The 22,152-nt window shown below is 43.5% G+C and overlaps 1 protein-coding gene across 1 annotated transcript in view; it reads left to right on the forward strand.

Annotated features, from left to right (window-relative positions):
• The first annotated feature begins 446 nt into the window (after nucleotides 1–446).
• The window catches only part of zmat2 (zinc finger, matrin-type 2), a 32,747-nt gene continuing 11,041 nt past the window's right edge, over nucleotides 447–22,152 (forward strand). The window contains exons 1-4 of the mRNA XM_069898038.1: nucleotides 447–556; nucleotides 6,231–6,324; nucleotides 9,910–10,033; nucleotides 14,175–14,248. Coding sequence (XP_069754139.1) covers nucleotides 539–556; nucleotides 6,231–6,324; nucleotides 9,910–10,033; nucleotides 14,175–14,248 — 310 coding nt within the window. The 5' untranslated portion in view covers nucleotides 447–538. The remainder of the gene's footprint in view (nucleotides 557–6,230; nucleotides 6,325–9,909; nucleotides 10,034–14,174; nucleotides 14,249–22,152) is intronic.

Genomic DNA, 22,152 nt, shown 5'->3' on the forward strand with positions numbered 1-22,152 from the left:
TCTTCACGATGCCATTAGTGTGTTGGGTCCAGGAAAGGTCCTCTGAGATAGTGACTCCCAGAAACTTTGCTCAGGAGTAAAATACAAGAGTCTGCAGACACCACGGTTGAAGTCGAAGCATGATGCTGGAGAAACTCAGCAGGTCAAACATTGTCCTTTCTAGAACAAAGATACCAAAGTTTTGGGCTTGAACCCTTCACCAAGGTGTGGATAAATTTGCTCACCCTCTCCATTCCTAATCCATAATTTTTGCTCGAACTTCACAGGTTTTAGCATCTCCCTATTTTTTTAAGCAGGAACATTGATCTATCCAAGTGACTTGCTGCTCAGAGGTGCTGCATGAATGCACATTGTTGTTGTGGCCTCTGGGCTTTGATTGACACTTGAGTTGAAGGAGGAACAAATTCTGCCGAGGCTGCAGGTGGCGCTGCGGCGCCGCAGAGCCCCGTGCAGACCGCAGGGAGCCTCTTGCCTGCTGGAGGGAAGGGTGCCGCGGTTTCATAGCCGGTCGGCGGACGGGCAGACGGAGGGAGGCAGGATGGCGTCGGGGAGCGGGGTGAGTGTGGAGCCGGGGAGCGGGGCCCAGGACGGGCCGAAACCGGCTGGGGCCGGGATAAAGACAGGGCAGGCGGCCGGGATGGGAGGCGGAACAGGGGAAATGGAGAGGGGGCAGGGGTCACAGAGGGGGCAGGGGTCATGGGGGGCTCAGGTTCAATGGGGAGGGAGTCACAGAGGGGGCAGGGGTCATGGGGGGCTCAGGGTCAATGGGGAGGGATTAGAGGGGGCTCAGGTAAATGGGGAGGGGTCAGGGGGCTCAGGGTCAATGGGGGGCAGGGGTCACAGGGGGCAGGGGTCATGGGGGCTCAGAGTCAATGGGAGGGATCAGAGGCGGCTCAGGTAAATGGAGAGGGGTGATGGGTCACAGGGGCTCAGAGCAAATGGGGAAGGGACAGGGGGCTCAGGGTCAATGGGGAGGGGTCAGGGGTCACAGAGGGGGCAGGGGTCATGGGGGCTCAGGGTCAATGGGGAGGGATCAGAGGGGGCTCAGGTAAATGGAGAGGGGTGATGGGTCACAGAGGGGGCTCAGAGCAAATGGGGAAGGGACAGAGGGCTCAGGGTCAATGGGGAGGGGTCAGGGGTCACAGAGGGGGCAGGGGTCATGGGGGCTCAGGGTCAATGGGGAGGGATCAGAGGGGGCTCAGGTAAATGGAGAGGGGGAATGGGTCACAGAGGGGGCTCAGAGCAAATGGGGAGGGGTCAGGGGGCTCAGGGTCAATAGGGAGGGGGCAGGGGTCACAGAGGGGGCAGGGGTCATGGGGGCTCGGTCAATGGGAGCTCAAGAGTCAATGGGGAGGGATCAGAGGGGGCTCAGGTAAATGGAGAGGGGGAATGAGTCACAGGGGGGCTCAGAGCAAATGGGGAGGGGACAGGGGGCTCAGGGTCAATGGGGAGGGGGCAGGGGTCACAGAGGGGGCAGGGGTCATGGGGCCTCGGTCAATGGGAGCTCAGAGTCAATGGGGAGGGATCAGAGGGGGCTCAGGTAAATGGAGAGGGGGAATGGGTCACAAAGGTGGCTCAGAGCAAATGGGGAGGGGACAGGGGGCTCAGGGTCAATGGGGAGGGGGCAGGGGTCACAGAGGGGGCAGGGTCATGGGGGGCTCAAAGTCAATGGGGATGGATCAGAAGGGGCTCAGGTAAATGGAGAGGGGGCAGCGTCACAGAGGGGGCTGGGGGGACAGGGTCAATGGGGAGGGGGCAGGGGTCGGGGTGCTCAGGGTCAATGGGGAGGGGTCATGGGGTGCTCAGGGTCAATGGGGAGGGATCAGAGGGGGCTCAGGTAAATGAAGAGGGAATGGGTCACAGAGGGGGCTCAGAGCAAATGGGGAGGGGTAAGGGGGCTCAGGGTAAATGGAGGTGGGTCACAGAGAGGGCTCGGTAAATTGGGAGGGGTCACGAGGGCTCAGGGGAAATGGAGAGGGGTCACAGAGGGGGCTCAGGATTAATGGAGAGGGGGCAGTGGGTCACAAGAGGTTCAAAGCAAATCAAGAAGGGGCAGGTGTCACAGAGAGGGGGTTCAGAGCAAATGGAGAGGGGAGAATGGCCAAAAGAGGTCAGAGTAAATGGAGAGGGGGCAGGGTTGATGAGTTCAAGGACAATTGGAGAGAGGGAGGGGACCGTGAGGAACAGCAAGGGTAGCAGTAAGGAAGAGATGATTTTGGAATTATAGGGATGGAAACTAGGAAGGTGTGAGGGAGTTGAGAAGGAGGGAAGGCAATACAGAGAGAGGTGAGGGGCACTGAGGATCAGTAATGAGTGAACTCAGTCTATTCTCCTTGGAGCAAGATGAGGGGTGGCCTGATAGAGGTGTTGATCAGGTGGATGACTAGAGGCTTTAACCAGGACTGAAACAGCTAATACGAGGTGGCATAGTTTTAAGGAGCTTGGGAGTAAGTACCGGGGTGGGGTTGCAAGAGGTTCATTCTTCACAGAGTTGTAGGAGCCTTGGAATGTGCTGCTGGCAACAGTAGTAGAGGCAGGTGCAATATTATTCAATAGATACATGGATCTGAGAAAGATGGAGGGTTATGCAGGAGGGAAATTCTAGACAGGCGATTAAGTCGACTCAATATTGAGGGCCGAAAGGTGTGTAATGTGCTGTGGATTTCTATGTTCCAATGTGGGGGGTGCTGGGGGGGTGCAAAACCCTGCAGATCAGAATATCTCCTGTCAAATTTCTTCTCAGTCATTTTTTATACAAGGAGACCAAATCTGTTCTTACTCCAGCGGATGTTTCCCCATCCCTGGAGCATTTCTGTGAGTCTTCTCCACCATCTTTATTTGAGGATCTTCTCAAAGAAGGATGAAAAGACCCTCCAGTGGGAAATGTGGAGAAAGGTTCCAAGGAGTGTCCAGAGAGGGATGTTGGTGTTGGAGAGGATACTGAGATTGGTTATGTTAATTGTCTTGCAGCAGTGTTGGTGTTCATTCTCCTGCGCTGCAAGTTGCCTCTCTCTGCAGCAGAGCAGAGCATTTGGTACCAGATTTGAGGTTTTGACCTGTGAAAATCCTTTTTCACATCAGAGCAAGGTGAATTTTGGCATTGATTCTGCATTCGCTGACAATTGGTGTCCAAGAGACAGAAAGTGATTCATGTTTTTAAATGTTGTAACCAGGATATTAATTGTTGGGAGTTGATGTGCAGTGTGGGCAGGATGGTAGAGAGCCTTTATCTTTTGGTTTTTTATGTGACATCCATTTAGTTCTGAAGGAGTCATTGGTTACTTTATTGATTGTCATGTATGTCCACTTGGAACTCAGTCTTCAAGTCTTCATGTACACACATCACCTACAATCTGTCATATCCGAGATTGGAGTAGTCTTGCTTGTGGAGTGGAGATGTTGAAATTTGAATAGGTTTGTCAGCTTCTAACTAGAGGAAGTTTTAGAAGAATAGTGGCAGGGTCTTGCTTGATCCCCGTCTGCACTGGGATTGGGTCTGTGTTGGATCCATTTGTTGGATGATCTATGGACAGCTCTTTTGAAATGTTAGCAAACTAAACTCTAAAGATTCTCTCCCTAAAAATGGTGATATTACTCATCAAGAATATCACCATTATTTTCTAATTTTATTTCAGATTTCCAGCATTTCAGTTTGTGCTATTTTTTGATTGTTCATAATGCCCTCTCATCCTTTGATTTGCCAGTTTCCAATATTCTATAATCTCCCATATCTGGTAAAGATTATGACAATCTCTTTTATCTCCACTTTCATTTCCCTCTTCAATTTAGGATGCAACCCATCTGGACCAGGGTCCTTATCTACACTCAGTATAGCCAGCCTTTTGGGCAAATCCATGAACCCTTCTCGCTCTCTTTGGTCTTTTCTTGTTTCTTCCTGGCTACCATATAATTCTCATTGAGCCCTTCCTGATGTTTGCTTCCTAAACCTTGTGTATGCTTCCTTCTTCCTCTTGACTAGCTCTCCCACCTCTCTTGGCAACTATGGCTCCTTTACTATAGCATCTTTTCCAACCTATCCAGAACCTCACACAAGTGGTCCCAAAACATCCTCCACATTTCTGCTGTGCATTTCCCTGAGAATGTCTGCTCCCAATTTACTCTCATGAGTCCTGTCTAATCTCATTGTAATTAACCCTTCCCCAATGAAACACTTTCCCATTTTGTTCACTCTTATCCTTGCCCATAGCTATGTGAAAGGTCTGGGAGGTGTGGTCATTGTCTCTGAAATTCTCCCCCACTGAGAGGTCTGTCTCCTGACCAAGTTCATTGCCCAGTACCAGATCCATAAAGGCCTCTGTTCTAGTTAGCTTGTACACATTCTGTGTCGTGAATCTTTCTTGGACACACTTGACAAACTATGCCCAATCTGAACATTTTCCCCTCAGGAGATGCCAGTAAACATTAGGGAAGTTGGAGTCTCCCATAATAACAGCCCTGTTATTTTTGGACCTTTCCAAAATGTAGCTACTTCTCTGCCCCTCAGTGGCCTGTGGCTATTTGGAGGCCTATAGACTACTGCAAATACAGGGATTGCCTCCTTCCTGTTTCTGATTCCACCCACAATGACTCAATCGTCAGCCCCTCCTCCGTGAACTCCCTTTTTGCAGTTGTGATACTATCTTTGATTACCAATGCCACTCTTCTCTTTTACCTCCCTCCCTTATCCCTTTTGAAATCCCACAACATGTATCAGCCAAACTTGTCCTTGTGTCACCCAAGTTTCTGTAATGGTAATTCCACATACTTATGGAACCATACTCAAAGTTTATCACCCTTATTCTTAATACTTCTTACAATAACGTAAACACAAATCTGTTCATTATTTTTCTCAATTAAATGCTCTGAATTATAAGTACATTCTTGTGGACACGGTTAGAACACATAAGAAATAGGAGCAGGAGCAGGCCATTCAGTGAGATCATGGCTGGTCTGATGTTGGGCTGATCTCCAGCTACCTGTCTTTTCCCAAGATTCCTTCCTACTATGCAAAAATCTATCCATTCTGGTCTGTTTACTGAAGTAGCATCCACACTGTTTTAGTGGGCTCTTGCTGGACTTCCTGTACTGTGAACAGCTCACTCATCTGAGAGCTACTGGTACCATGAAACCCAGTACTACCTGTCAAATAATTGGGCGGTCGGCGACTAAACCAGCTCCCCCACCAGGTTTGCCTTGTGTGGAGGGTGGATAGACACCCTGCAGGATGTAAAACAAGGGTGGACAAACCTTCTCGTAGGGTTAAAGGCCATCTAGCAAGCACGTGCTGTGAAGCGCGGAAAGGGCATCGCTTACATCAAAGCTTGGTCTGGCCATTCACTGCAACAGAACTACCCCAGCCGTCTTGGACCTCAACATGCCACTGGATCCGGGAGGCGATGTCGAGAGAGTGGGTCTGGACCTGTGCAACCCCCACTCACCTAAATCCATTCACGCACACGCTGCTCCTTTCTGAGGAGTGGGGTATCCACATATCAAACCCCACAAACTGACTGAAAGGGACCATCATCATCCTATGGGATGGACAACCAGAAGATAAAGAAGATGACTGTGAACAAATGTGCTTCTTGGATGCACAGCATTTCAGAAGATTCAAGGGTGTGAAAGGATAAGTATATATATTACCACCTAATCTAGGGAGAGGAACTGTTGGAATAACTTTTAGTTAAACCGAAGTCTCTGCATACTTTGCCTTGTTGATATTGAATCACCGATTACACACATCACAGATCATTTATTTATTTAGTTTCCCCTTCAATTATGTTACTATCCTTTATTCTCCTTTTTTGTGCGTGTGCGTGCACATGCATGTACCTGGGAAGCTGCAGCAATTAAGAACTTCCTTTGCATCTGTCCATCATGTATATGACAATGAACTTAAATATTTCTGAAGCGGTGCAAGTAAGTTCATGCTGGTGTCCTGGACTAATATATGTCCCACTTTCATCATCCACAGGCAGTAATTTGTTCCATTTCCATGTATGGGAGCTGCAATGTGCGAATTAGCTTCCACGTTTTCTACATTGCAGATTCCAAATAAAATGTTAAATTTATTGAAATGGCATAATGTTGGGTTCACCTGAGAGTGAAATCAAGCTTCCTTCCGTGTGCTCAAGGAGGAGATGCAGATGTTCCTTTCACTGATCTGCTAACCCTTCCCAATGTCCCATCCCAGTTTCTATGTCTAAATCCAGCTGTCTTCACCCCCGCAGATGAAAAATATGGACTTCCGTAAGAAATGGGACAAGGATGAGTATGAAAAATTGGCACAGAAACGGCTGCAGGAAGAAAGGGAGAAGCGAGATGGTGAGTTGACGTTGTGGACTGGAGAATTATTCCCCTTCCCTGAAATGAAGTAGTCAGGATTTTTCTGCTTGCTCTTTTAAAGCTAGGGCTAATCCCCTTTTTATTTTAGGATGGTTTAAAGCAGTTATTCTCAGCCATTTTTTGACTCTGGACCCCTTAGGACTCAAAGTTTATGGGCCTCCTTCCCCGAGAAGAAGTCCTTAATACTTTCCTACCAACTACATAAAAATAATGTGAAAGATATTTTATAATTTCAATTTGTGCCTCCCCCCCTTAGATATGCCATGGCCCCCGTGGGTGTGGGGTGGGGTGGGGTTGTATGGCTCCCCACCATAGGAATGGCTGGTTTAAAGTTTATAGTACACCTTAGTGGGTATGATCAATGTTCCTTTATTTTATTAGAGAGGACCTTCCTGCCAATGCCTCCCAAATATGCCGATGTGACCAACTAACCCCGACCATCCTTGGAATGTGGAAGGAAACTGGAGCACCTGGGGAAAATCCATGCAGACATGGGGCGAATGTACAGACTCTTTACTGACATTGGTGGATTCAGACTCAGGCTGCTAGCGTTGTGCTATCCACTACTCTAACCATTCAGGATGGGGGCTCTTTAAAAGTAGAATGTCGCAGTAGGGCAATTTAATTGGGCATCACAGTTAGCGCATCACAGTTACCGCACTAACGACCTGGGTTCGAATCCGGCGCTGTCTGTAAGGAATTTGTATGTTCTCCCTGTGTCTGCGTGTGTTTCCTCTTGGTGGTCCAGTTTCCTCCCACCCTTCAAAACTTACTGGGAAGTTGATCAGTTGGGGTGATTGGGCAGGCATAGGCTGGAAGGGCCTTTTACTGTGCTATATGTCTAAATTTTTAATTTCAAAAAAAATGCATTGTTTGAGTTTGAAAAGCTGAAGCTAATGCTTTTTTATTATGAATGTTTTATAATCATTGTGTCACTTCAGTACAAATGGTTTTGTCTGCAACATTGCTGCTTTTTGACAGTGAAATTTTGCTGACACGTAACCCAGGAGGAGAGTGACTTCCAGACACAGTAATTAACAAGCTCAGTTTAATTGATGCTGGGCCATCAATCACTAAAATATAGTTTAATCCTCCCAGAAAACTTCCACTTCCTTTTCATATATGGAATGGTTTGCTTCAGGGGAGATTGCAAACCACTGCCTCATTCACCCACCTGCTTAAGCCCCCATTATCCCACACTCTGCAGCCATTCATTATGGGATGGTGGACACCTTGAAAAGAAAAGTTAGCTGTCCTATTTGGGAGAGTTTGAGCCTTAGGAAGGAATGCCCATAATTTCTTCCCTGGTCTGTACCGTCATCCTGTTGAGAGATGTCGACATGTGCACTTTGCGACATGAGTAGTTGAGACTTGAGATATGTTTCTTTTCTCGATTTTGGAGTGCTGATGCATTTGTACTCTATGGGTATCTAGTTGAACTTGGCACAGACTGTGTGGATTTAATGGAGTAAGAACACGATGCTGGAGAAACTCAGCAGGTCAAACAGTGTACTTGATATAGGCACCTGGCAACATTTTGCTAATACCTTGATGAAAGGGTCAAGCCTGAAACGTTGGTTCCGTATTTTATCTTTGTTATGTACAGTACACTGACCTGCTTAGTTTCTCCAGCATTGTGTTCTTACTTCAACCACAGTGTCTGCAGACCTTCCTGTTTTACTTGGATTGAATGAAGACCTGGTCTTTGCACCATAGTACTGTAACAAGTAGCATATTTACCTATGAAATTTTAAGGTACTCCAACATAGTGCATTATTTTTCAAGCTTTCTGACAGACCCAATTTTTTAAAATATTCCCTAGTTTCTTCATTAAAATGTTTGGACTGCTCAGCCTCACAGGCATGGAATCTTTCGTTAGTACATAATGAATGACTGCAGGGTGTTGGATAACGTGGGCTGGAGGCAGGTGGAGACATGGTGCGTGAGGCAGTGCTTTACAATCTCCCCTGAAGCAAACCATTCCGTGATTGAATGGGACGCGAAAACTCACTGCAAAGGCAGAATTACGTTTTAATGATTGATGACCAAGCATTGGGGCCCAGGTCTCGAGGAAAATAGAAGAGGCTGGGGAAGTGTGAGAGAGAATTTCAAAATAGGATTCATTACTCGACGTTTGCTAGAGCGCAGGGTGTAACTGCCGAGAAGAGAATGCTGCAGGATTCTATGTAAACTAAAATTGTAATTTGGCCACTAAACATATCGTTAGGATTTATTGTAAAGTAATTATTTTGCAAGCCAACATCCGCTGGGGTTCTTATCGGACATAATGATTTGAAGTAGGTTTGTTCAATGTTTCCAGGTTAGGTCCATGGGGTCAGACGGAACATCAGAAGATTTGCTGCATTTGGCTCCAATGGTCCTTTTATTGGCCAGTGGAGAACTGGTTTCATGTTCCTCCTTCTGATTGTTAAATTGATAATGTAGGAGAGCCCATACATACCAAGACTGGCAGGCTAAGATTTTGGATCAATGTAGTTTTCTGGGTTGTGGCGATCCATAGTAATCATAAATGCAGCTCAGAAGTCTGTCTCTTTGGCTTTGGCTTCGCGGTCGAAGATTTATGGAGGGGTAATGTCCACGTCAGCTGCAGGCTCATTTGTGGCTGACAAGTCCGATGCGGGACAGGCAGACACGGTTGCAGCGGTTGCAAGGGAAAATTGGTGGGTATGGCAGTAACAGGGAAGTCAGATAATTTTATAAAGTTGGATAGATGGCATACAGAAATTCAAAACTGTATACCATTGGAAACGATTATTTATAATTTAAGGAACCAACCTGAGAATTTTTATATGATTTGGAAACCATGTATGGATTTAATCAGTAAGAGTCCATCCATATTGTCCATGGCACCCACTCCTCCCAATTAATATGTACAGGATAGAATAATATGTTAGGAATATACGAATAGTGAATGATAAATAAATTCAGGTGTTCTCTCTTTTTTTTGGGGGGTGGGGAGGGAGGGGGAGAGAAAGAAGGTCCATGAGGATAGAGGCTGCTTTCTTCAGACACCACCTCTAGTAGTTATGGTTGACGGAGTGAATCTGGTGCCTGTGATGTCGCTGGCCGAGTTAACAACTCTCTGGAATTTTTTTCCTGTCCTCAGCACTGGCATCTCCATACCAGGCAGTGAAGCAACCAGCCAGAATTCTCTCCACGGTGCACCTGTGGAAGCTTTCGCTCCAGCGCCCGATGCTGTCTGACAATTTTTGACACTGTCATGAAAGTGAAATGCAGATGCTTTGTCATTTGGAAGGTTCAGTTTTTGTTTAGCGATTAGAGAATCATTGGTGTGAATGTAAAAGTAAATTCAGAGTTCATTCCAAAATGACTAAACAATGTTATGTGGACTTTGCTTAACAATTTGCCTTTTTTTGATAAGGTTCATATTTCACAGTTTGAAGTTTGCCATGAATGTTGAACGAGGCAGGATGTACATTTCACACTCCGTAAAAGAAAAAAATCCGGAATCTTTCCAGTTTTATTGGTGATTTTCCCAACTGCATTCATACCTTATTTTATACCTTGATACTTTATGTGCAGCAAAGCCTCCAGCGCCAATCAAACGTGAGCTCCTGCGTCACAGAGATTACAAAGTGGATTTGGAATCAAAATTGGGCAAAACGATTGTTATTACAAAGACAACTCCCCAGTCTGAAATGGGAGGGTGAGTGCTGTGTTTCTCTCTTTCCTCTTCCAGAAATGTTTGCTCTACTCAGATATACAACTAGTCAACTGTGCCTGGATGCTCTACATCACTGCGACCAAAAGTTCCTTTTATTGTCAAGTAATGTTACATGATATACCTTAACCTTTGACTGCCATAAGGCAAACAAAGAGTCACTGTGAGAATTGCCCAGCACCCCTAACAATAGGAGAAAGAGGAGCAAAAGAGAGTCCATTCAGAGTCACTGAGTGTTCGTGGATTCGCTTCTAGTGGTCCTGCAGCCTCTGCAGCCGCACAGACTCCAGGTCAAAGCACTGGCCACCCGAGCTTGAGATCCAAACCTCTGATACGATTGGGAAGCCTTCAGTGTCTGCGGCCCTTCGGGACTTTGCTGTAGAAATCAGTCTTTGCACATAGGGTTAGAGTTGACCGATACGCAATGTCCACTGCTGTAGTTACTGCTTTAATGATGTTAAAATTTATGGAGTAACTTTAAATAAAGACTATCCATACATATATAAGAAATAGGAGAAGGAGTAGGTCATTTGGCCCGTCAAGCCTGCTTCACCATTCAATGAGATCATGGCTGATCTGATGATAGGCTCAGTTCCACCTACCTGCCTTTTCACCATATCCCTCAATTCCCCAACTATGTAAAAATTGATCCAACTTTGTCTTAAATATTTTGAGGTAGCCTCCAACCCTTTATTGGAAAGTGAATTCCATAGATTTATCACCAGCTGGGAAAAGCAATTCCTCCTCAAGACTCATAGACTTAGTTAGAGGACATCCCTCCAAGAATGTATAGATGGAGATTAAACTCCATGCTACTTAAAAGGCAGGATTTTAGAGAATTAATTGAAAGACAAATTTGAAATAAATACGGAATCAGTGAAAGATAAGTTTATACTATGGGACGCAATGAAAGCATTCATCAGAGGGCAAATAATAAGTTATGTAACCAGGATGAAGAAGGACTACAATCAGGAAACAGAGCAGTTGGGAAGGGAAATAGCAAATATAGAAAAAGAATTAGCAATGAAGGAAAACTCAACTAAAAGAAGAGAATTGGCAGATAAAGAAATAAAATATGAAACACTACAAACATATAAGGTGGAGAAGAACATAATGAAGACAAAACAGAAATATTATAAACTAGGAGAAAAAACGCACAAAATTCTAGCATGGCAGCTTAAGACAGAACAAACTAAGAGAATGGTATTGGCATCAAGGAAAAAAGACAAACAAATCACATATAATCCAACGGAGATTAATGAAAACTTCAGAGAATTCTACGAACAATTATACCAAACTGAAAATGAAGGGAAAGAAGACAAAATAGATGAATTTTTAACTAAAATTGAACTACCGAAATTACAAACAGAGGAACAAAATAAATTAACAGAACCATTTGAAATAGTAGAAATACAATAATAAAAAAACTACCGAATAATAAAACACCAGGAGAGGATGGATTCCCAATAGAATTCTATAAAACATTTAAAGATTTATTAATTCCTCCCCTCCTGGAAGTAATCAACCAGATTGATAAAACACAAAGCTTACCAGATTCATGCAAAACAGCAATAATTACAGTAATACCAAAGACAGGGAAAGATCCACTCGCACCAGCGTAATATAGACCAATATCTTTACTTAACACAGATTATAAGATAATAGCTAAACTATTAGCAAACAGATTAGCCGACTATGTACCAAAAATAGTAAACCTAGACCAAACTGGATTTATTAAAAAAAGACAAACAACAGACAATATTTGTAAATTTATTAACTTAATTCATGCAGTAGAAGGAAATAAAGCTCCAACAGTAGCGGTGGCTTTAGACGCAGAGAAGGCCTTTGACAGAGTAGAATGGAATTATTTATTCAAAGTACTACAAAAATTCAGCTTACCAGAGAAATATATTAATTGGATTAAAGCATTATATAAGGGGCCATTGGTGAAAGTGACAGTAAATGGATATATATCAAAACAATTTAACTTAAGCAGATCAACAAGGCAGGGATGCCCACTATCACCCTTATTGTTCGCGTTAGCCATAGAACCACTAGCAGAACTGATAAGAACAGAAAATAAAATAAAAGGGATAAAAATAAAAGACAAGGAAGACTCATAGTCTTGCAGCAAGACTTAAAGTGCATCCAGGCACAAACTGATGAATAATGTGATCTTCCTGTATATCATTCCTGTAATGACATAGATCAGTACTTTTCAACCTGTGGATTTGTTCTATTTGGTGATGTGCTGAAGACATATGTGACTGATGGAATGATCAGGTAATGTGTAAACAAGGCTTTATATTTCCTGACCAAAAAAACCCTCAAATATTCATAAATTGTTTCCACCAAAATAAAAAAAAATCCCATTGGTGATCTGGAAAGCAGCTCGAGCTTCCCATCATCCCCTCCCTCTACACAGATGTTTGTTATAGGTAGTGGTCTGTGGTAGGTAAAGGAATACTTAATGTGGTTTGTAGGTGAAAATAGATTGAAGAACACTGATAAAGATCATACATGGTCTTTGCAGCTGTGCCATCCTGTGCTACACTCGACATATTACAAGACCATGTATATCGAACAGTTTCTATATCGAACATGCTGCTTGTAGTTTTCTGTTAGCCCTATCCCAACTTTACCTGTGTTTCCTTTCCTCTAGCTCTGTCTCTCTGTATCTTCCATTTCCCTCTTTTTCTTTTCACAGAGTCAAAACCAACCCCTTCCCCCAATCAATTCTCACCTTTCCTCCTCATATCCAATTAATACCTTTTGTCTGTTGGTCTGTACCCCTCCCCCTGCCATTCTTCCCATTCCCTTCTGTCTACTTTCACAGAGCCGAAAACAACCTCCTTCTCCCCAATTAATTCTAACCCTTCCTCTCTCCTGTCCTCTTATCATATCTAATTAACATTTTTGTCTGTTGGTCTATATTCCTCCCTCTCCCATTCTTCCCTTTTCCCCAGTCTTTTAATACAGAAGCCTGTCTTTTTTTACTCATACCTTGAGGAAGAGCTCAGACATCATACATCTTAACCTCCTCTGGATGCTATGAAACCCGAAATCCTCCAACATTTCTGTGCTTTTATTACCTTTACAGCATCTGCAGGCTTTCGTGCTTCCACAGCTTCCTCATGATGTACATTTCAGATCTTTCTGCAAGCCTCATAAAAGCTGCTATTATAGTCCACCACTACCTCTGTCAAACTGCTCCTGGCCATTACCACTGTGTGCAAAAAAAACCCTTTCCATATTAGCGTTAAGCTCCACCCCTCCCACACATTAAACACGTGTCCTCTAGCCTTTGACGCATGGGAAAAAGATCTCGTCAGATGTAACGTTAAAGAGAATGCATTTATGCTTTTGATATAGTTTAAATACTTAAGTAAGACATGCAAGAAAATGGCAAGAACTTTTTAAATTAAGTATTTAAACACATCTTTTGGCATTGAGGAGATTCCTGCCACCATAAAGACAATTCACAGTCTTTCTATGATAAAGAACATTCATGATCTTGCACATTGGTAAAGCAGTTCTCCTGTTCCAGAGGATTAAGGGATGACATAGCTAAAGCAGTTCAGTGGAAGAGAAAACCTTTTCCATTCTCCTGTTTTCTCTGTAGGATTTGCTGAAATGCAGGCTGGAAAAAGAGCAACGTTGACTGATCTCATTTACTGGCTCTCGGTCCTCAGCTTTGTTAGTTACCACCTATCAAATGTTCACCTCTGTACTTTGTGTAAATGTAGGTGAGGGTTTCTATGTGGTCTTGCAATATGTCGAGTGTAGCACAGGATAGCACAGCTACAGTTTCTATATCGAACATGCTGCTTGTAGTTTTCCGTTAGCCCCATCCCAACATTACCTGTGTTTCCTTTCCTCTAGCTCTGTCTCTTTGTATCTTCCCTTTCCCTCTTTCTCCTTTCACAGTCAGAACCAACCCCTTCCCCCAATCGGAGTGAAGATGTTTTCCTGTAGAAATTCTGATCTATTTTTTGGCCACTACAAGGGGACTAGTTGTCTCCTAATTATCACGTGTAGACATTTCATCATTTTAAACATCTGGATTTAAGATTCCCTCAACTTCCTCCAACCCTGACTTTATTTTGCCTATGATTTCTCTTGGCAGATATTACTGCAACGTTTGTGACTGTGTGGTGAAGGATTCAATCAATTTTCTGGATCATATAAATGGCAAAAAACGTAAGTAAACAAAGAGGTTGCAGGTGGTAGTGATGAATCCAAGATGGTTTATCAGAGAATCTGAAAATTACATGGCCATAGTAAAAATAAAACCCACACAGCTGGTCTCGCAGCGACCATAGGAAATAAAGATATATTACTGATGTTTTGGGCCTGAGCCCTTCTGCAAGGTAGAAGTAAAAGGAAGGTGTCTGAATTAAAACCTGAGGAGAGAAAGGGGGAAGAAAGGAGGGGGAGGAGTCTGGACCAATAGACAAAGGTGTTAATTGGATAGGATAAGAGGAAAGGTAAGAATAGATTTTGGCTCTGTGAAAGGAAACAGAAAGAGAGAGAGAGAACTCGAGAAAAGGAGACAGGGGAAAAATTGGGGGGTGGGGGAGAAGTCGATGTTAATGCCACATTACAGATATATCACCAGGGGCCCATTGCAAGAATAAAGATTATGTCCACTATTGTAACAACTATTATTTTTATATTATCTGTGGCTGTGAATATTCATCTTTCCTTGGATAGTTTTTTTCTTGTATGGTGCTTATTGTTAGTGTATTTTACATACCAGTGTAGCTGCAGCAAGCACAAATTTCAATTCATCTATTCATTGTACTTGTATATATGACAATAAGTTTTCATTCTCATCATCGTTCACTGTTGCCCTATCACTAATCCTTCAGAGCTTCAAGCTACTCTCCTGCAGCAGAGATCTCATCGTCATCATTGTTTATGCAATTAAGCTTGATCGAGGGGAATCGGTAACCAGAGAACTGATTTTAGATTATAGGCTAAAAGAAAATGAGAGGCAAGTTTTAACGTGAAAAGAAAGAGAAGCTGCAAGATTCCAGCATCTGCAGTGTCCTGTGTCTCACATTTCAATGTGGTCTTGGAAAAAGCTTTTATTCAAGATTCCTTTATTTTCAGGCAACAGTACAAAGCATGTAATATTACATGAAATTGCCTTCTGCCTGCCATAAGAGTTGCTACTAGTGTTACCCCACACAGTACAAGAGAGAGAAGCAAAAGAGAGTCCCTTCAGAGTCATTGAGTCTGAAGGACCTCTCCATAATGGATACATTAACTTTCAAAAATAAATCGGTTAACAATTGGGAAATTTTGAAATCTGTGTAGAAAAGACTGGAGTGTCCCTAATTAAGTGCAGATAGACTGAACTCCTGTGTATTGTGATCTGTGATCACTTTGGCTTGCTGTCATTGCTACTTCCCAGCCTTGAAGCCATTTTTGTTACATGGAGCTCAGAATCTTTCATCGTGTTAGTAAATGCTCTACAAGCCATGGGGTAGAAATTTATTGCTGTCTTCCTCAATCAGAAAGGATATTAGGGTCATGAATAGTTTTAAATTTGAGTCGATTAACACAAATCTATTGAGAAATAGAGGATATGGATGAGACAAAGGGGTTTTTAATTGATCAACCATCAGCTCATTGAAAGGTATGGTAGGTTTGGATCTGAAAGTACCTTAGTTTTCATGGCCTTGGAAAAATTTTGGAGTCGATTGCAAAGAATGAGTACTTGGAGACCTAACAGGATAGGCCAAACCTAGCATGGTTTCCTGAAGAGAAAATCTTGCCGGACAAACCCATTGGAATTCTTTGAAGACATGACAAGCAGGCTGGATAAGGGAGATGCAGTGGATGTTGTGCATTTTGATTTTCAGAAGGCCTTTGACAAGGTGCCGCACTTGAGACTACTTTACAAGATGACCCCATGGTGTAACAGGAAACATACTAGCGTGGGTAGACCATTGGCTGATTGGCAGGAAGCAGAGAGTTAGAATAGAAGGATCTTATTCGCATTGGCTACTATTTGCTAGTGGTGTTCCACAGAAGTCAATGTTGGGGCCGATTCATTTTATGCTGTATGTTAATGATTCTGATTATGGAATGAATCAGTCAGGAGTTCATGTCATGAACAAGTCATGAAATTCGGTGTTTTGTGGCAGCGTCGTAATGTAAACATTCATATTATAACCATCTGACAACATTACAATAAAATAATAACAGTATTAGTTCCCAAAAAGTCAGGCAGTGTCTTTGGTTCTTTGATTATTGAGGAATCTAATGGCAGTGGGGAAGAAGCTGTCCTTGTGTCGCTGAGTGCTCGTCTTTAGGCTCTTGTACCTTTCCCCCCTGATGGTAGCAGAGTGAAGAGGGCATGGGGGTCTTTGAGGATAGAGGCTGCTTTCTTAAGAGAGCCTCATGTCCTCAATGGAGTGAAGTCTAGTGTCTGTGATGTCACAGGCCGAGTTAACAACTTCTGGAGTTTTTTCTTGTTATTCTTGGAGTTTATTGCCCTGAGAGTTGGCGCCTCCATACCAGACAGTGATGCAACCAGCCAGAATGCTCTCCACGGTACACCTGTAGAAGTTTATGAGAGTCTTCGGTAACAAATCGAACTGCCTCATACCGAACGGCTTTGTGGCCAATTTTGCAGATATTACGAAGGTAGGTGGAGGAGCAGCTAGTGTAGAGGAAACATGGAAGCTTCAGAAGGGATTTTAGGCTGATTATGAGAATGGGCAGCGAAGTGGTAAATTATATAATTGATATAATGTCGGAAAGTGTATGGTCACGGACTTTGGTAGAAAAAAATAAATGAGCATGAGAAAATCGGGAAAAAAAAATCCAGATGCAAAGGAACATCAGAGTCCTTGTGCAGAACAGCCTGAAGCCAATCTTATATGTGGCGCCGCTGGTGAAGAGGACAAATGCGTTGCTGGCGTTCATTTCGAGGAATAGAATATAAGAGCAGGGATGTGATGTTGAAGCTTTACAAGGCACTAATGAGGCCTCACTTGGAGGATTGTGAGCAGTTTTGGGCTCTTCATTTTAGAAAAGTTGTGCTGACATTGGAGAGAGTTCAGAGGAGGTTCACAAGGATGATTCCAGGAATGAAAGGGTTATCGTACAAGGAGCTTTTGACAGCTCCTGGCCTGTATTTGTTGGAATTTAGGGGAATGTGGGGGATCTCATTGAAATATTTTGAAAGTTGAAAGGCGTGGACTGAGTAGATGTTGAAATGTTGTTTCCCATGGTGGGAGAGTCAAGGACAAGAGGGCACAACTTCAGGATTGAAGGGGATCTGCTTAGAACAGAGATGAGGAAGAATTTCATCAGCCAGAGGGTGGTAAATTTGTGGAATTTGTTGTCACGGGCAATTTGGAGGTCAGGTTATTGGGTGTATTTAAGGCAGAGATTGATATGTTCTTGATTAGCCAGGACATCAAAGGTTTTGGGGAGAAGGCCGGGCAATGGGGCTGAGTGGGAAAATGGATCCCACCCTCAGCAAAAAAAAAAATTCCTCCTCATCTCTGTTCTAAGCAGACACCCTTCAATCTTGAAGTTGTGTCCTCTTGTCCTTAACTCTCCCATCATGGGGAATCAACCTTTCGACATCTACACTTTCCATGCCTTTCAACATTCAAAATGTTTCAATGAGATCCCTCCCTCTTTCTCCTAAATTCCAACGAGTACAGGCCAAGAACCGTCAAAATTATCTCGCTCGGTCTTGATTGCCCTGTGACCAATGCAGATTGAAGAGAAATGTTAACCTAAGTTCCAATGAATATAGGCCAAGAGCTGTCAAACATTCCTCAAATGATAACCTGGAATCATACTTGTGAACCTCCTTTGAACCCTCTCCAACACCAGCACATCCTTTCCTAAACAAGGAGCCCAAAGCTGCTCACAATTCTACAAATTCGACCTCAACCGGTTTTTATATATATTATTTATATAAAATAAAATTGGATTACTTTAAATGGGCCAGATGTCCTGTTTCTTTGCTGTGTAACTATGACTTCTATAAGGAGATATACGATGAAATGGGTAGCTACGAGCTGGAAAGGAGAGTGAAAGTAGATTCAATTTTGGCTTTCGAAAATGAATTCATTATATACTTAAAAGCAAATGAGCAAAACCCAAGAGACAGAGCTGAGGAATGGAATTGAATGAATTGCTCCTTACATAAAGCACAGGATCGATAGTCCAACAGGCCTCTTGCTGCGTTTTAATGCCTCTTTCACATTGCAGAGGACATTGGGGTCAACTCTATGCTGTGCTGCATTTGTCTGGAACTTTAAATGAAGCAATCCATCCCTACATGCAACAAGACACAGCTAGCATCCAGATACAAACCGATAAGCAATATTCATGCCAATAACACACAAAGTCAGCTTGACTACTCCTGAGTTTAGAAGAGAATGTGAAGGGATTGAGCAGACGAGGCCTCTACTCTAGTCAATAAAATCATCTCTTAGTTTCTAAAGTAATGTACCAGCGTTTTTCTCAGACTTGACAGTAGATGTTTTCCATGGTCAGTGTATCTGGAACCAGAGTCATTGTCTTTAAATAAGGAGCTGGTCAGGACAGAGATGACCAGAAATTTCTTCAACCAGAGGGTGGCGAATCTTTGGAGACAATTGTACGTTCAGGGAAAAGAGCCATGTACTTTTGTGCATTTAAGGGAGTTGAAAGATATGGTAATAATTTAGGAAAGCAGTGGAGTAGGTGTGAAGAACAAATGGTTTACTCCTGCTTTGTTATTGTATTAAGGGCAGCATTTCCACCCAGAGGTTCCTGTCCAAGTTGCTTAACATCCTATCCTGACCAATACCTCATTGTTCATTGTGGCATCCAAATCCTGGAGCTCCCTACCCAACAGTGCTGAGGAACATGCCCTCTAGCTTCCTGCCCTTGAACATGCAGTGTTTTCCAGATGAACGGCTGGAGTTCAGGAAGATGGGTCGCCCCAACTGATTAAGAGCATTTAGCAATTTGCCATCAATGTACATATTGAACAATAAAAGAGACACCAGGCTTGAAAGGTGCCAGTGTTAAACTACCTCTCTGATGGGAAAACAAGAGGGACACATAAATACTTAAATGAATGTTCACAGTTTTCTGTCATCTACAGAATTTAGATAATTCTGGAAGTAACTTCACTCAGTAAATTCAAAGCAATCTGCACAGATCATCCAGTACTTGCTGGAAAATGTGTTTTCTGACCAGCAGTAAATAAACCAAAAGGGATTAGTTAGTCCAGGAAGTGGCACTGAGTTAAATAAAAATGAACCATAATCTTTCATTTTTAAAAATTTTTAGAGATACAGTACTGTACCAGGTCCTTCTAGTCCACACGGCCCAAAAACACCCATGTGACCAATTAACCGACTATCCGTGAACATCTTCAGAATGTGGGGGGAAGCTGGAGCACCCAGAGAAAACTCGTGCAAGCGTGAGGAGAATGTAGAACGTCCATACGGATAGTGGTGGATTGGAACCCGGGTCACTGGTCACTGTAATAGCGATGTAACCACTACACGAACCATGCCGCCATATTGAATGATGGAGCAAACATAGGGACCACAAAGCAGCCCTTTTTATAAATTTGGGACGTTTCTGTGAGATAAAGTGGCATTATTTATTTATGAACCTAGAGTGCTTTATTATAACATAAAGACTACAGATGCTCAAATCTTGAGGAAACAATGAGCTAGCGGAGGAACTCGGTGGATTGGACAGTATCCACGGGTACAAATGGTCAGGCAACATTTTGGGTTGGGACCCTTTATCAAGTTTATAAAGGGGCCCGTCCCGAAACATCCATTGGCCATTTCTACCCATGGATGCTGCCTGACCCGCTGAGTTCCTCCCACAGCTCATTGTTTGTTTTGTGTCTATGTCACATTGTAGTTAGGCCCAGGACACTGGTGGTTAAAGAGGGGTAGGAAATGAATTGAGATTAAATTTAAATTTAGACGTACAACACGGCAACAGGGCTCTTGGCCTACGATCTTGTGCTGCCCAATTACACACAATTGATCCCGATAAGTTTTGAACAGTGGGAAGAAACCAGAGCACCTGGAGGAAACCCATGCAGACATGGAGAGATCATGCAAACTCCTTAGAGACAGCACCTGATTCGAACCCTGGTTCCTGGCGCTGTAACAGCATTCCACAAACTGCGCTGTCTTCATCTGAATTCTATATTCAGGAGGTTTTCATTTCAGTATGAATGTGTTTAATCCTGAACCCTCTCAGTTAACTGTGTGCCTGTTCACAAAGTGAGAATGAGATTGCATGTAAATTAGTGAGACACATAAACAGCAAATGCTTAGAGCCTTGAGCATACAATGGGATGCTGGAGGAACTCTGCATTCAGCCAACGTCCATAGGTCAGACAACATTTTGGGTCGGACCCTTTTCAAGATAGAGTTCTGACCTGAAACATTAGCTGACCATTTCTACCCTTAGATGCTACTTGACCTGCTGAGTTCCTCCTGCATCTCATTGTAATTTAGACAGCAGGTTCACCTTGTAGAGTGTTTATAACACAGGACAGATTCAGATTTCTTGTCAGAGCACGCACATGGCATCACATGCAACCCTGAGATTCCTTTTCCTGTGGGCGAAGAAGATTAACCAAGTATTGACATTGCAAATAAAAAAAACTGACTCAGTGTACACATTGAACCAAATAAAGAAATGTAAACCAACTGTGTAATACAGAGTTAGGGGGGAAAAAAATCAATAAAAGTGCTCATCAGAGCCATCAAATGAGTCCCTGATTGAGTTTGTTGTGGAGGAGTCTGATGGTGGAGGGGGAGTGGCTGTCCCTGAATCTGGGGGTGTGAGTCTTGTGGCACCGAGACCTCTTTCCTGATGGCAGCAGCGAGAACAGAGCGTGTACTGGGTGGTGTGGATCCTTGATGATTGCTGCTGCTCTCTGGTGGCAGAATTCCCTGTAGATGCTCTTGATGGTGGGGAGGGTTTTGCCTGTGACGTCCGGGGCTGTGTCCTCTACCAGTGGCAGGGGTATTGGTGTTCCCGTACCAGACTGTGATGCAGCGGTCAGCGCACTTTCCACCACACGGTTGTAGAAATTTCCCAGGGTTTTGGAATCCGAACCAGAATTTATTGCCATAAACAAGTCACAAAATTTGTTGTTGTTCTGCAGTAGCATCTCACAGTGCAAACATTCATAAAAACCACCTTATAAGAATAAATAAAGGTAGTGCATGAAAAGTCAAAGTGAGGCAGTTTCTTTGGTTCATTGTTCATTCGGAAATCTGATGGCAGCGGGGAAGAAGCCGTCCTTGTGCTGGTGAATGCTCATGTACCTTTTTCCTGATGGTAGAGAGTGAAGAGGGCATGGCCTGGGTGATAAGGGTCCTTGAGGATAGAGGCTGCTTTCTTAAGGCATCGTCTCTTGTAGATGTCCTCGATGGAGTGAAGTCTGGTGCCTGTGATGTCGCAGATCGAGTTAACAACCCTCCGGAGTTTATTCTTGTCCTGAGAGTTGGCACCACCATACCAGGCAGTGATGTAACCAGCCAGAATGTTCTCCAGAGTACACCTGTAGAAGTTTTCTGATGTCATACCAAACCTCTGTAATATTTGAGGAAGCAGAGGTCTGACGTGCTTTCTTCACGATGTTATTTGTGTGTCAGTATCCTCCGAGATACTGACTCCCAAGAACTTAAATTTGCTCACCCTCTCCACCCCTGACCTCCAGTGATCACTGGATCGTATACCTCTGGATTTCCCTTCCTGAAATCTGGTATTCAGACCAAAAGGTCCATCCAAGTGTTAATGCTACACAAACCTCCTCTCGCTCATCCTTCTCAATCCATCAATGTATCCTCCTTCTTCATTGCTAATAGCCGCTAACATGATCAGCATTTTAAAAGTCAGATCGGATAAGAACAGTAGATTTGCTTCCTGAGAGATATTTGGGAACTGAGAGGTTTTTCAGCCAGAATTGCTGATGGCTTCTTAATTGAAGATTTTTATTTAATTAACTGCATTAATAGATCCATGTGCTGGGATTTGAACTTGTTTCTGGGTTAACAGCTTAGTGGTATGACCACTCTGCTCCCACTCTTTTCTCC

Source organism: Narcine bancroftii, chromosome 9, assembly GCF_036971445.1.
Source record: "Narcine bancroftii isolate sNarBan1 chromosome 9, sNarBan1.hap1, whole genome shotgun sequence".
NCBI lineage: Eukaryota > Metazoa > Chordata > Chondrichthyes > Torpediniformes > Narcinidae > Narcine > Narcine bancroftii.